This window comes from Pezoporus wallicus, unplaced genomic scaffold (assembly GCF_028554395.1).
Source record: "Pezoporus wallicus isolate ANWC-B61680 ecotype Strahan unplaced genomic scaffold, APGP_CSIRO_Pwel_v1 contig_2975, whole genome shotgun sequence".
Lineage (NCBI taxonomy): Eukaryota > Metazoa > Chordata > Aves > Psittaciformes > Psittacidae > Pezoporus > Pezoporus wallicus.
This window is the reverse complement of record NW_026637604.1, coordinates 162851-175924: the sequence shown is the minus strand read 5'-3', so window position 1 is coordinate 175924 and position 13074 is coordinate 162851. Positions and strand designations below refer to the sequence as shown.

General features: G+C 39.1%; 1 protein-coding gene across 1 annotated transcript in view; it reads right to left on the bottom strand.

Moving 5' to 3' along the window:
- SV2C (synaptic vesicle glycoprotein 2C) overlaps window positions 1-13074 on the bottom strand; it is a 104038-nt gene that overhangs the window by 38453 nt on the left and 52511 nt on the right. The window contains exon 4 of the mRNA XM_057406506.1: window positions 3957-4108. Within this exon, the coding sequence (XP_057262489.1) occupies window positions 3957-4108 (152 nt within the window). The remainder of the gene's footprint in view (window positions 1-3956; window positions 4109-13074) is intronic.

Sequence of the window (13074 nt, the reverse complement as noted above, 5' to 3'; positions counted from 1 at the left end):
CTTTGAAGCTCATAGATCTGAGGACACAAACTGTGTCTAAAGATGCTTTGCAGATATTGATCTGTGCACTCTCAACAAAGTAATTACTAGTGTTTTGGTTTTGTTGGTTTTTGTCGCTTGTTTTTTTTATACGCAAGTAATAGTGAAGTTAAGACCTTAACTTTTCGAAGGAGTCAAGAATTTTCTATTTCTATCCAGGTACCCTGACTTAAACCTTGAGATACTCAAGTTCATGGGTTACATTTGAAGAAATTGTAGCTTATACAAGCTGCTAGTCAAAAAAAATCTAGCTTCAAGTCCTTCATCTTCATAACAAAGCCATTTTGTTAACCTTTAAATTTCAATAAAGATAAACGCTGTCAAACAGAAAAAGCTTTACCACTTAACATTTAATGTGCTGTGAACTATTATTTCACAGCATTTATCTTGGAATAACCATCACCATGGAAAAGTGCAACCTTTTGACTCTTTGATGTTTTGCTGATGCAAAAAAACCTCTTGTCTCCTTGTAATGGGAGGAGAACAGCAGACTAGACTGAAACATCTGTACAGCCACACTTGCAGCTCCTACCACTAAGATCCAGCTCTGTTCATCAGAAGTACTCAAAGACAGACAGCTCCTAAGATACTTCTGCTTCTATTGCTAAGCCAGGTTGGACAGAGTCTTGAGCGACATGGTCTAGAGTGAGGTCTTCCTGCCCTTAGCAGGGGGGTTGGAACTTGATGATCTTAAGGTCCTTTCCAGCCCTAACTTTTCTATGATTCTATGATTCTAAGCATTCACCATGCCCTATAACCCCATTGATAATACAGCATTGGTGTAGGACTTTTTTATTCTAGTGTTTCTACTGCCATGTGCCACTGAGAAACCCTTTAACACCCCCCCCAACTCATTGAATAAGGAAGTTAAAAGTTTTTCTGACTTTATTGCCACTGAACAGTTTTAGTCCATCATGTTCTCAGTGTAGTCTGCTGCAGGCTGACAAATTAAATCCCCCCTCAACACTGAACGATGCTGTACATGCCCTGAGTTGCAAAATGAGCCAGTAGCTCTCCATCTTCTCATCTCTCTGCTTACTTCCTTGCCTTTTTTACTACAATGTAGCTCATGATGGGAATTGTATAGCAGGTTTGAAGATGTTTACCTTTTTTATGTTTTATGTCCAACTGGACACAAGAATAGAGCGAACATGAAAATAGAAAATAGTACCAAAACAACTCTCAAGCCACCTACCAAAAAGGTGATAAAAAGATCTTTTTGATTGCTAGTCAAGTTAATTTCTTTAGACAAATTGATCTGTTTCACCTTGCCAATCTTCTGCTACAAAGAGAAATCTTCGTCACTTTGCAAGCCGCTTACTCTAAAGAAAAACAGATTGTTCCATTCTAATCACAATTACACTTGGTTAGAAATAGAAACTACTCATGGACTCTTATGCCTATGAAAAGATCTACCTACTTATGGAAAGCAGATTTAAGAATGAGCAATGTGCTTGCCTAACCTGGTTTGTTTCCAGGACGGTACAGCAATGTATGACAACATACTCCCAAGACCCAGAGCAGGGTTTGCCCTGGGAGCCCTTGGCAATGCCTGAAAACTTGGCACAGCATTATAACAATGAAGTTTGCCCTGATCATGGGCTAGGGTGACTCCAGGTGTGTATTATGAACTAAGACACATGTTTTAAATTTCACAGTGTAATAAAAAAGTTTGATCAAAGTGAAAACTTTCTTACAACCTCATCAAAATCCATAAATACATTTTATCTAATTTTGTTTAAATTATGTTTAACCCCACTTCTTCTCCTGTGAGAAAGGATTGTTTCTGTTGTTCATAGCTTGCTTTTTAGCCCTCCTTTTGGCTATTACAACTTTCTTTACTATACTGTAAGGAGAGTGATTTATAATCCCCCTGTACTCAGCACTGGCGAGGCTACCTCTTGAGTCCTGTGCTCAGTTCTGGGCCCCTCACTGCAAAAGAGACATTGAGGTGCTGAAGCGGGTCCAGAGAAGGGCAATGGAGCTGGTGAAGGGTCTGGAGCACAAGTGTAATTGGGAACAGCTGGGGGAACTGGGCTTGTTTAGTCTGAAGAAATGAGGGCTCAGGAAGGACCTCATCAGTCTGCACAGCAACCTGAAAGGAGGAAGTGGCTAGTCTCTTCCTCCAGGTAACAAGGAATAGAATAAGAGGAAACGGCCTCCAGCTGCACAAGGAAGGTTTAGACTGGGTATCAGGAAAAGTTTCTTCACCAAAAGGTGATCAAGCATTGGAACAGGCTGCACAGGGCATTGGTGGAATCACCACCCCTGGAAGTGTTCAAAAACTGTGTAGCCCTTAGTGATATGCCTTAATGGTAGACTTGGCAGTCCTGGGGTAACAGTTGGACTTGATGAGCTTAAAGATCTTTTCCAGCCAAGTTGATTCTATGATTCTACAGCCAACACTGAAGAATACTGTCTTTTAAAATTAGTTTTTCTGATTGCCTTAATATTATTTCATAAACATTTTTGCAGGACACAAACACACACACAAAAAGAGGTGCAGAATGTATTTTTGTTGCTGATATTCTTCCACTGCTAAAGAAAGAAGAAAACTTTTCTCTCTACTGCTACTGCCTTGGTATAAAGAAGTGTATTATCATCCACTCATATACTGCCACGTGGTCTTTCAAAAGCACATTAGTAAAGGTTATGGAGTTATTTATAAAATCTACAGTGAACTCAAACAACATATATCTGTCATAATGTTTGCATTTTCCACTCAAAGATAAGGAAAATAAAAATCCATAGGAAAGTGAAACGTGCTTGGCATTAAGAGCAATTTATTAATTGGACAAAAAATAAATTATCCACATTATACTTTGTCAGCAATAATTACTCTTTTTACTTCCAGCAGTTCAAAGACAAAAGGCAAGGTTGAAGACATAGATTCAGGTTTGTGGAAAAATTAATTTTAATGCAACAGTCTAGATATTTTATTAGTCTGAATTATTATAATTCATTTCTGGACACAACAGCTTGCTGAATGTTCCAATCACTTTGGGCAAACGTTATGAAGTTGTCATCTCTTCCACAATCCAACTGTGATAAACCTCACTGCTTGGCTAAAGAAAGCTGCTTTGGATGCCAGCTAACTCACAGCTCTGCTTTACTGTCTTGAGGACTACCAGAGAGAAGTGCTTGCAGAGGTTAATTTTTAAGAGCCCCTGAGCTGTCACAGGAGACCTGTGAGCACTTAACACGTGCAAAAGGCAAACCCAAGAGACTAAGAACTGAATCTGTACCTCCACATAATGTTTAACCATGTCAGGGCAGTAAAGAAGTCTTTCACAAAGTGGCTTATATTGCATGTGTGTATAACTTTAGCTATTGCAAGCTTTCTGTACTACCTGTCCTCATTCTACCCCTACAGCACCCTTACAGGATTGAACAATACACTCTGTTCAATTTCTCTACTTCTAGACTTCTAGTTCTTCTACTAAGAATGAAACATTCAGCATAGCTTCATATTCAGAATTAACACTGTAAGCATTAATTATCCTTACTCTTCTTTCTCAAGAATGTGTATTTGACATTTGACCTCTGAATCATGCAATGTGAGCACAAGTTTGATATCCAGCAATTTAATGTTTATTTTCTCGGATGCAAATCTCCACACCTATTTTCTCCAGATTAAACACAACCACCAACTGTATTTTTATGTGTCCAAGTTTTCAGTAATTTAAACAATCTGACTAAACATGGGGTTTGACTATGTTTCACCATTTTAATACATTGTTTGTTATTTAGGGTACAACCTATTCTTATTATTCCTACCAGAAGGAATAATATTTTTTTCTTGACAGCAGGGTCAGTATTTTGGGAGCAGACATGAAGTCCCCTTTTTAAACTATACTTCAGGATCTTTACTTTCACAGTGGAAGAGCTACAAGTCACTAGGAGATGTTCTTTCTTACCATAATGAGGAATTATTGCCCAAGCCATTGCAGAAGCATAGATGCCACCAATCATCCAAAACATACAGAGCCAGCTCAGGTGTTCACCTCGTTTCTCCCGAGCAAGCACTTCCGAAAAATAGGAGAAGACTGTAGGCACAGCTCCACCAATCCTAAAAGGAGATACAGATTATGGATTAAGTTGAGAGAGTAACAGCTAACTGAAGTTTGAACAAGCCCATAGCTGCAGTCATTGAAAAACCAGACTGCAAGCAGCTTTTCTGGTAAAGAATTATTTTTTTTTCTCAAAGTGCACCATGTATTGGGAAACTCTTGAGGAAATTTTCACAAGTTTGGACAATTTTTGTCACGTATTTCCTTTAAAACTGTATGTACTATTAGTTGCATTCAGTGTTCAAGGGAATTGTCAACGGGTCAGCTGCTGGAACAGGTGGCTACACATAGTGGTTGACTTTCACCATTACAGAAATCTTAAAATTATGGGAGTCTGCTGACAAGTGTCAAAATACATTAATGTTATCTGAAAAGGTAAGTAATTTTCCAGAAGAATAATAGAAATTTCTCTAAATCTTACCTCCCATGCTTTAGGTAATCAAGAAGTAAGTAAATGCCAGCTATGTTACTAATACTGCATATTTAAAAAGAGGTTCTACTCATTTGTAATACATGTTTTGAGAAGCCCATGATGGCTTTTGACTTAAGTTTTCTATGAAAAGCCTATGCATTCATAAAATATTCTTTTTTTTCACATGGTAAAAATAAACACTCTCTGAAAGTTGGTTGGACAAAAAAAAAGAAAGTTTAACTCGGTTTTACAAAAATTAGAGTAACTCAAAATATGTATCATTTTCAGTACTGGTTTACAGATTATCTACTGTCTTTACCTCTTCGTTATCAATGCAAGTTGTCAAATGTTCCACAGCAGGATGAGTCCTTGCGGATTTTATTTTCCCTGCTAGGTAATATCTGTGAAGCTTGAAGAGATATTCTCACACACTAGATTACATACTTGAAAGCAGTACCTTGCATGGATTGAATTTTTAACCGAGTTTCAAAGATAAATACATATTTATGATGTCATCTGGGAGCTGTCGCACCGGGAACAAAAAGAAGGAAGCTTGAAACAGATTAAAACAAATATTAAAAAGGAAAATATGCATGCAGAAATGGTTTTTCACTCCGAAGAAAATTCAGTGCCATAGCAATACAGTTTATTTTTACACTGAGAGAGAACGATAAAATACTGGATTGAGTTGTTATACTTGTTTAGTGGTCTGATGTTTTGTCACTTCTTTCTAGACAGCTCTTCATGAGGTATCACTTGTCAGCTCTCACCTTTACAAGGAATGTTTACCATAGTTGACCCTGCTAGTTCAGGTTCAGTTACAGCCAGTGCTGTAAAGGTTTATACCTCCATTAACTCTTGCTAGATCCTGGTCCCAGTTTTGGCTGGAATGGAGTTCACTTTTTCTTAGTAGCTGCTGCAGTGCTGTGTTTTGGCTTTAGTCTGAGAATAATGCTGATAACACACTGGTATTTTAGTTGTTGCTAAGCAATGCTTACCCCGATGAAGGACTTTTCAGTCACTTATGCTCTGCCAGTAAGGAGGGCATGGGAAGCTGGGAGAGAGCACAGCCAGGACACCCGGCCCAAACTAGCCAAAGGGGTATTCCACACCACAGAATGCTCAGTCCATAAACTGGGGTGAGCTGGCTGGAAACCCCCAGTCACTGCTTGGGGACTGGCTGAACATCAGTCAGCAGCTGTGTATCATTTGCATTTATTGAGTTTTCTTGTTGTTAGCATTATTATATTATTATATTTTAGTTCATTTCAATTATTAAGCTGTTCTTATCTCAGCCTATGGGTCTTACCTTTTTCTGATTCTCCTTCCCGTTCCATGGACGGGTAGGGAGTAAGCAAGCAGCTGTGTGGAGCACAGTAACCAGCTGGGGTTAAACCGTGACAGATACACAGCTAACAAGGGCTGTATCTCATTTGTGTTCATAGGTGAAAACACTAAAAACCTTCATGAGTGAACTGACCCATTACAGGTAATGGGAGAAGTTACACTCAGTGGTTCTCTTGGAAGTCCAGAGTAAGGAACAGTGGAAGTGGCATGACCAAGGGTGGAACTGCAACTTCTTTTGAAGTAATGGGGAAGCCATGCTGCCTCAGTGATGCTATGGATTTGGGGCTTTCCAGTTCCCAAAGTATAAGGAGATTACAAATATGATTTCATATCCTCCAGGGCTCAGGCACAGATTTGAATTGCACAGTATTGCCCAAATACAGTACTCATGGATCTGATTAGAGTGGTTCTGGGGGGTTGTGGTCTGGGGGGTTGTTTGTTTTGTTTTTCCTGTAGAAAATTCACTATCAGAACCAGAAACAAAGTCTTCCAGCTGGAAAGTGCTGATGAGGAGTTATAGGAGCCCACTTTCAAGAAGACAGAAATTAATAGATTGCTCATGGCATGTAGGACAGTATCATTCATGTAATAACACCGTACCTAAAGAGAGTAATTTTTGGTAAATCCGTGCTTTTTTCTCTGATTGCTTCCACTTGTCAAGAAAAGTATAGAAAAGAGTAAGTAAATATATATTTGGTAATTTTTCTGTTCTTTTATATGATCTGTTCTTTAAAGTTACAATTTTCTTCATTTCATATGATTGTTCATGAAGAAAAGAATCTTCTCTTTATATTATAATGCAGTTACTATGGTAGTAAATATAGCCTGAAACCACCTGTGATATGTAACACAATTAGCAGTAAATCACATTTAAAACTTTAGTAGTTTTCCTACTGCAAAGTGCTTGGAAACATTCTCTATAAAAGGTTTGCTTCAGGCAAATGCAGTTTTTATGCTTATGAAATTTCAGACTTTACGTACAATCCTCATGAAATCTCCCTTAAAATATCCTAGGCTGCAATTTTGAAGAAGTGAGACTGTGGAGAGTTTCCCGTGGGTGGAGTATGTCTGTAGGATGTACAAATGTTTGTGGGATGATGGTTTAGGAAGTGGGTGGATGCTTCAAGTGAAAAGAACACACCCTATTTTAAGGGCATAACAAGTACAGAGATCCTGACCAAAGGCAGCAAAAAAGGCATCTCCTACCTATCAGCATTAACCAGCTATACCATGAGGGATGGGAAGTTGATGCTGCTTTAGCATACAAAATCGATCCAGGTGGGTTGACTCATACGCAATGTCCTAAATGTCCTCTAAGGCTACACAAGAAGCCTTGGCTATAGCGACCAATTTAATAGGGTAACTTTTTTTACAAATAGACCTTTTAGACATGCAAGAGGAATTTTGGAGCCAGCAAACTAAAATGTTTATTTTGGATATGCAAATAAACAGAAAACAATTCATCAGCTTTGAAAAACAAAACAGTTTTTCTGTTTCATCGGATGTAAATGACATTTACAGCAAGCACCTCAACAGGCTAAGAGAAGCTTAAAAATCTAGATATTACTTTCATCGTGGTTAAACAGTGAAAATAATGTCTAAAGGATAAATAGAGGATGTATTTTCATCATACAGACAACATCAGTGATTTAGAGTTGTAGGTCTCTGTTTCATAGCAACTGTGTAGTAAAGTGTGCTGTGCACTTCTTCACACCTTAAATGTGTGAATGGAAAACTTACTTCTCTGGTAAAAACTGGTAAATTCTTCCTTCTGTCCTTACGTAAGTGCAGAGTTATACTGCCAGAAGCTTTTAGGATACTGGTACCTTGTGAAGACTTGGGCAAAAGAAGATCAAAGCAACTTTGAATTCTCTCCACTGAGGATCTTTCACATACTTCAGCAACTATTGCAAATTCTGAATTAATTCATAAAAAAAACCCAACCATCATATCACCCAGTAGCTGGAAAGAAGAATGCACTTTCTAGTAAAAAAAAATCTAGGCTAGATCCCACCTTCACTTACGTTCATATAATCCCTTAATAATTCAGTGGCTCCAGTTGAACTCTTACATATTTACATGGAAGGAACAGAATTTGATCCTCAACATTTTTGTATTATAGCTTTGAAAATAGACTACCTCTGTGGTAACCCACCAACATTGTGTGAAATGGATGGTGACATGCACAGGAGGGAATTCCAAATAAAATCAAATGCAGAGTTGCCTCTGATTTTAAAGTAAAAAGACCTCACCTTTTGTTTTAATGGAAATACAAGCACTCTTTTCCCATAGGGTACAGTATTAAATTGGTTTCTGGCAATTAACTGGTTTGACACAGACAGCTGTTTGCTCTTACAGTGTTTGAAAATTTATGGAATTTCTTGAAAAGAATTTGATACATAAAACTATACTCCTCATCTGTACGTGCAGACTAAAGGCCTGTGAAAACCTTGCTGACTTGAGACAAATGTTTATTCTAAAACATAGGAAGGATTTTAACTTTCTTAAATACAAATGATTCAAAAAACCTGAAGTTTTTACATCTCATCTGTCATTCATGTACATGATTTCTTCAGTCATCATAATCAAAGCAATGGACATAAACTTGTTATCCAGAGATCACAGAGATGAGTCCATGCATTACTTCCTAAAGGGTGACAAAAAGCATCTATGAGATGTGAATATCCTGTGAATATGCACATATTAACTATACAGGGTTTTTATACCTCCAATGAAGAACTGAGTAGAGTCTGAACATTTTTTTAAGAGATTAAAAATCCACTGTTCTATACCTCTGGGTTGATGATCATAAATGATAACTGTCTCCAGAATAACAGATTCTGTAATAAGGCACAGCCTAAACTGACAGGAGGCAAAACTTTATTGAGTGGTTCTAGACCATAAAAGAAACTCTCTTGCTCTATAAGGATCAGTCTCTGTACTTAAAACAACAAAATGCATTCCTTCAGCCTTGCCTTTTTTTAATAAATACGTATGAATATATACAAGAAGGACACTTAATAAACAGCAGGACTCTTTTTCCACTGCACATATTTTTACATATGTGGAGAAAATGACACAAATGACAGCCATAATCTTTTTCAGCTTTTTTTTATCTTCTGCAATAAACCCCATCATAAGTAGGCAGAGCAAGACCAGAATGCATATTTTTTTTTTATTTTCTCAAAAAAAAAAAAATTAGAAGGAAATACGAATTAATCAGCATATTGTTAGCCTTTTTCATGCAAAAGATAAGTCAGTTTTGGAGCTTTCTAGATTTTTTCTTTTTTGGAGAAAAAATAATGACTTAAAATATTATTTGGCACCATCCTGGCTATAAAGAATATACACAATCTGCCCCAAAATTATTACTTTGCTCTTACATCTTACTGTTATTTCTAGGATTATGTTCTTAGTGTCTTTCTAGCTACATTTTTAGGATTTAGCTATCTCTTTCTGTCTGCTTTTGGTCATATACAGACACATGCATGCAGATTTCTCCACTATCTGGTACCTATGCCCTGCAGCTGCATTTAGTCTCTAGTGAAAGCCATTTTCTACATAGTCCAGCTTCCACTGAGTGTGCATATGACATGTGTTTTGGGTGGTAGGTCACATCTTCTGAGTTCTTACTTCAAAAAAAAAAGAGTTGTACTGTTTCTTCTATTTATTCACAAAGAAGGGTGTCTCCCTATCCAACATTTTGATGCAGTTTCAGTTTGTTTGGTTTTTTTTCTGTTTTTTTTTTTTTGTGTGTTTGTTTTTTTTTTTGTGAGGTTTGTTTTTTTGTTTGTTGATTTGGTTTGGTTTGGGTTTGTTTTATTGGGTCTTTTTAGATTAAAAAAAAAAAAAGCAACAGCTATTCAGGGGGAAATGACAACACAGAAAAAAACAACTGGTCTAATCCTACTTGTCAACAAAAGGTTCAGTTTCCAGCCCCAGAAAATGATGCAAACTGAAAGCTGTTATTTTAGAATGTCATTTCTGTATACTCTCTGTTCATAATTGTTCTGTGAAATATGGGCAGATTTAAGCGATGCACCTTTGGAGGGAAGGAGTCTGTGAAAGAAAACAATAAGATAAGATACATTTTTGCTTACTTTGTCACAAACAACGATGACAGATGTCTGCTAATCTACCTTCAGAGCTGTGATTTGTCACAAGATTTTGGCAACTGCACAGTGTGGCAGCTGGGATGAAAACATTTCTGTGAGCATTCAGGACCCTCTGACTTCAGATAGAAGCCTTTGTATATTTGCAGATCCACTAGCCAAAGGGGCTTGAAATGCAAAAGCATATAAGGAATAGAGATGATTAGGAAAAAACCTTTACAGAATACTAATTGCACAGGCAGGATGGTGTTCTTCTAAAATACCTTGTCTTCTTCCCTTTCAAACTTGGACAGCATCCAGACTAAATATATAGTGTCTGTGTGAAATGGTATTTGCAAGTTGTCCCTTGTTACTTGCAATTTTTTTAAAAGTGATAGAGCTTAAAACACAGATTTAGTGTTACACTCCTGAGATTTGGAAACTGCCCACCACCCTTTGCCCTTCTGCCAAATTGCACTTATTTCTATTCTGATTAATAGTTCCCTTACCCGCACTGCCACAAGTCCCATTAAAAACATCTGTTGATTTACTTTTCAGAACTGTCATTAGACTGGCGAAGTATCTGAGAGTAAGCAGCCAAATTGACCAGTTCTCCTTGAAAACTGCTGGATAAATCCCTTCAGAACTACAGCATGCTATAGACTAAGCTTTGTTATCATTCTACCCTTGTTTAAATACAAGTGCCTATTTTGATTGTGAATAGTATAGAAGCTGTCTTTCAGGTACACGTGTGGCTTGTCTGTTTAACAACAAGGAAGTCCTTGGGGTAAAGATTCACGTGATTGTTTCCTAAATTCTACCGTACTGTTTGTTCTGATGGAAGCTGGCCTGATGAGTAAATAATTCCCCAAATTTACTCAACACTACTTTGAAAAATCAAGTAAAATTTGATGTCAAGTTCAAGCATATAATTGTAAAGAATTTGCCTGCAGTATTTGCTCAGCTAGGTATGTCAGATATATTGCTTTCATGTTCGCCAGTATTAGTAATCATAATATTGCTGTTTATGAACATTCTCTTTTGCAGATTTTTATCTTCTTCATTGTTCTTTTCAAGTTTTCATTTGAAAGGCAGACAACATAGTGGGATATCTGTTAAAGATGACACAACCAATGAAGAGGCAGAAGGAATATTCTATAGGCAGCCAGCAGAAGTCTCACAATCACTAGACCTTGTTCTCATGGGGAACTTCAACTTACCAGATGTCTGCTCGAAATGCAATACAGTAAAAAGAAAACAGTTCAGGAGGTTGCTGGAATGCGTGGAAGATAAATTCCTGACACAGCTGGTGAGGAAACGTAGGGAAGGTTGCCCCTGGACTTGATGTTTGTGAACAGTGAAGGACTCGTGGATGATGCCATGGTTGGAGGCCATCTAGGCCACAACAATCATTAAATTATAAGAAATTTTAATTCTCGGAGAAGTAAGGATGGGGACTCAATAGGACTGCTACCTTGGGCTTGTGGAGGGCAGACTTTGGCCTGTTCAGGAGCCTGTTTGACAGAGTCCCTTGGGAGGCAATCCTGAAGGGCAAAGGAGTCCAGGAAGGCTGAATATTTTTCAAGAAGAAAATTATAAAGGTGCAGGAGCAGGCTGTCCCCATCCATTGAAAGACGAGCCATCAGAGAAGAAGACCAGCCTGGCTAAACAGAAATCTGAACTCGGGAAAAAAGGGAAAGTTCACAGCCTTTGGAAGAAGAGGCATGCTTCTCAGAAGGACTACAAATATGCCATATTGGATGCAGGGGGAAACAGTGACAATGGATGAAGAAAAGGCTGAGGCATTTAATGACTTCTTTGCCTCAGTCTTTTAAGACCAATTGTCCTCTGGTTGACCAGCCCCCTGAATTTCTGGGAGGCAGGGATGGGGAGGAGAACGAAGCCACATAATCCAAAGAGAATTTGTTAGTCCTGCTACACCACTTAGACACATGCAAGTCTATGGGGCAAGAAGGGATCCACCCAAGGGTAATGGGGGAGCTGGCAGAAACACTCACCAGGTCACTTTGCATCATTTATTGGAAGTCCTGGCTAACTGGGGAGGTCCCAGTTGACTGGAGGTTGGCAAGTGTGACACTCATCCAGGGAGGGCCAGAAGGAGGATCTTGGGACTACAGACCTATCAGTCTGACCTTGGTGCAGGGAAAGATTATAGAGCAGATCATCTTGAATGCCATCATGTGGTATGTACGGGACAACTAGGTGATAGGGCCCTGTCAGCATGGTTTATGAAAGGCAGGTCCTGCTTAACTAACCTGATCTCCTTCTACAGCAAGATGACGCACTTAGTGTATGAGGAAAGGCTGTGAATGTTGTCTATCTAGACTTCAGTAAAGCCTCTGACACTGTTTCCCACAGCATTCTTCTGGAGAAATTGAATGCTCATGGCTTGGACAGGCATACTATTCACTGGGTAAAAAACTGGCTGTATGGCCAAGACCAAAGACTGCTGGTGAATGGAATTGAGTCCAGTTGGCATCTGGTCACAGATGTTGTTCCACAGGGCTCAGTATTGGAACCAGTTCTGTTTAATATTGTTATCAGTGACCTGGATGAGAGGATCAAGTGCATCCTCAGTAAGTTTGCAAGAAACCACCAAGTTGGGAGGGAGTGTTGATCTGCTTGAGGACAGGAAGTCTCTGCAGAGGGATCTGGACAGGCTGAATTGACGGGCTGTGGTCAGTGGTATGAGGCTCAACAAGGCAAAGTGCCGGGTCCCACACTTGAGCCACAACAACCCCATGCAATGTTCCAGGTTTGGGGCAGAGTGGCTGGAAAGCTGCCCATGGAAAGGGACCTGTGGGTGCTGATTGACAGAGCTGAACGTGACCCAGCTTGAGCCCAGGTAGCCAAGAAGGCCAACGGCATCCTGGCCTGTGTCAGCAATAGTGTGGCCAGCAGGGCCAGGGCAGTGATCATCCCCCTGCACTGGTGAGGCTGCACCTCAAATACTGTGTTCAGTTCTGGGCCCTTCACAGGTAGTGAAGTGTGTCTGAAGAAGGGCAATGAGGTTGGTGAAGGGGCTGGAGAACAAGTCTGATGAGGAGTGGAGCAGCTGAGGGAACTGGGGTTGTTTGGATTGGATATTAGGGAC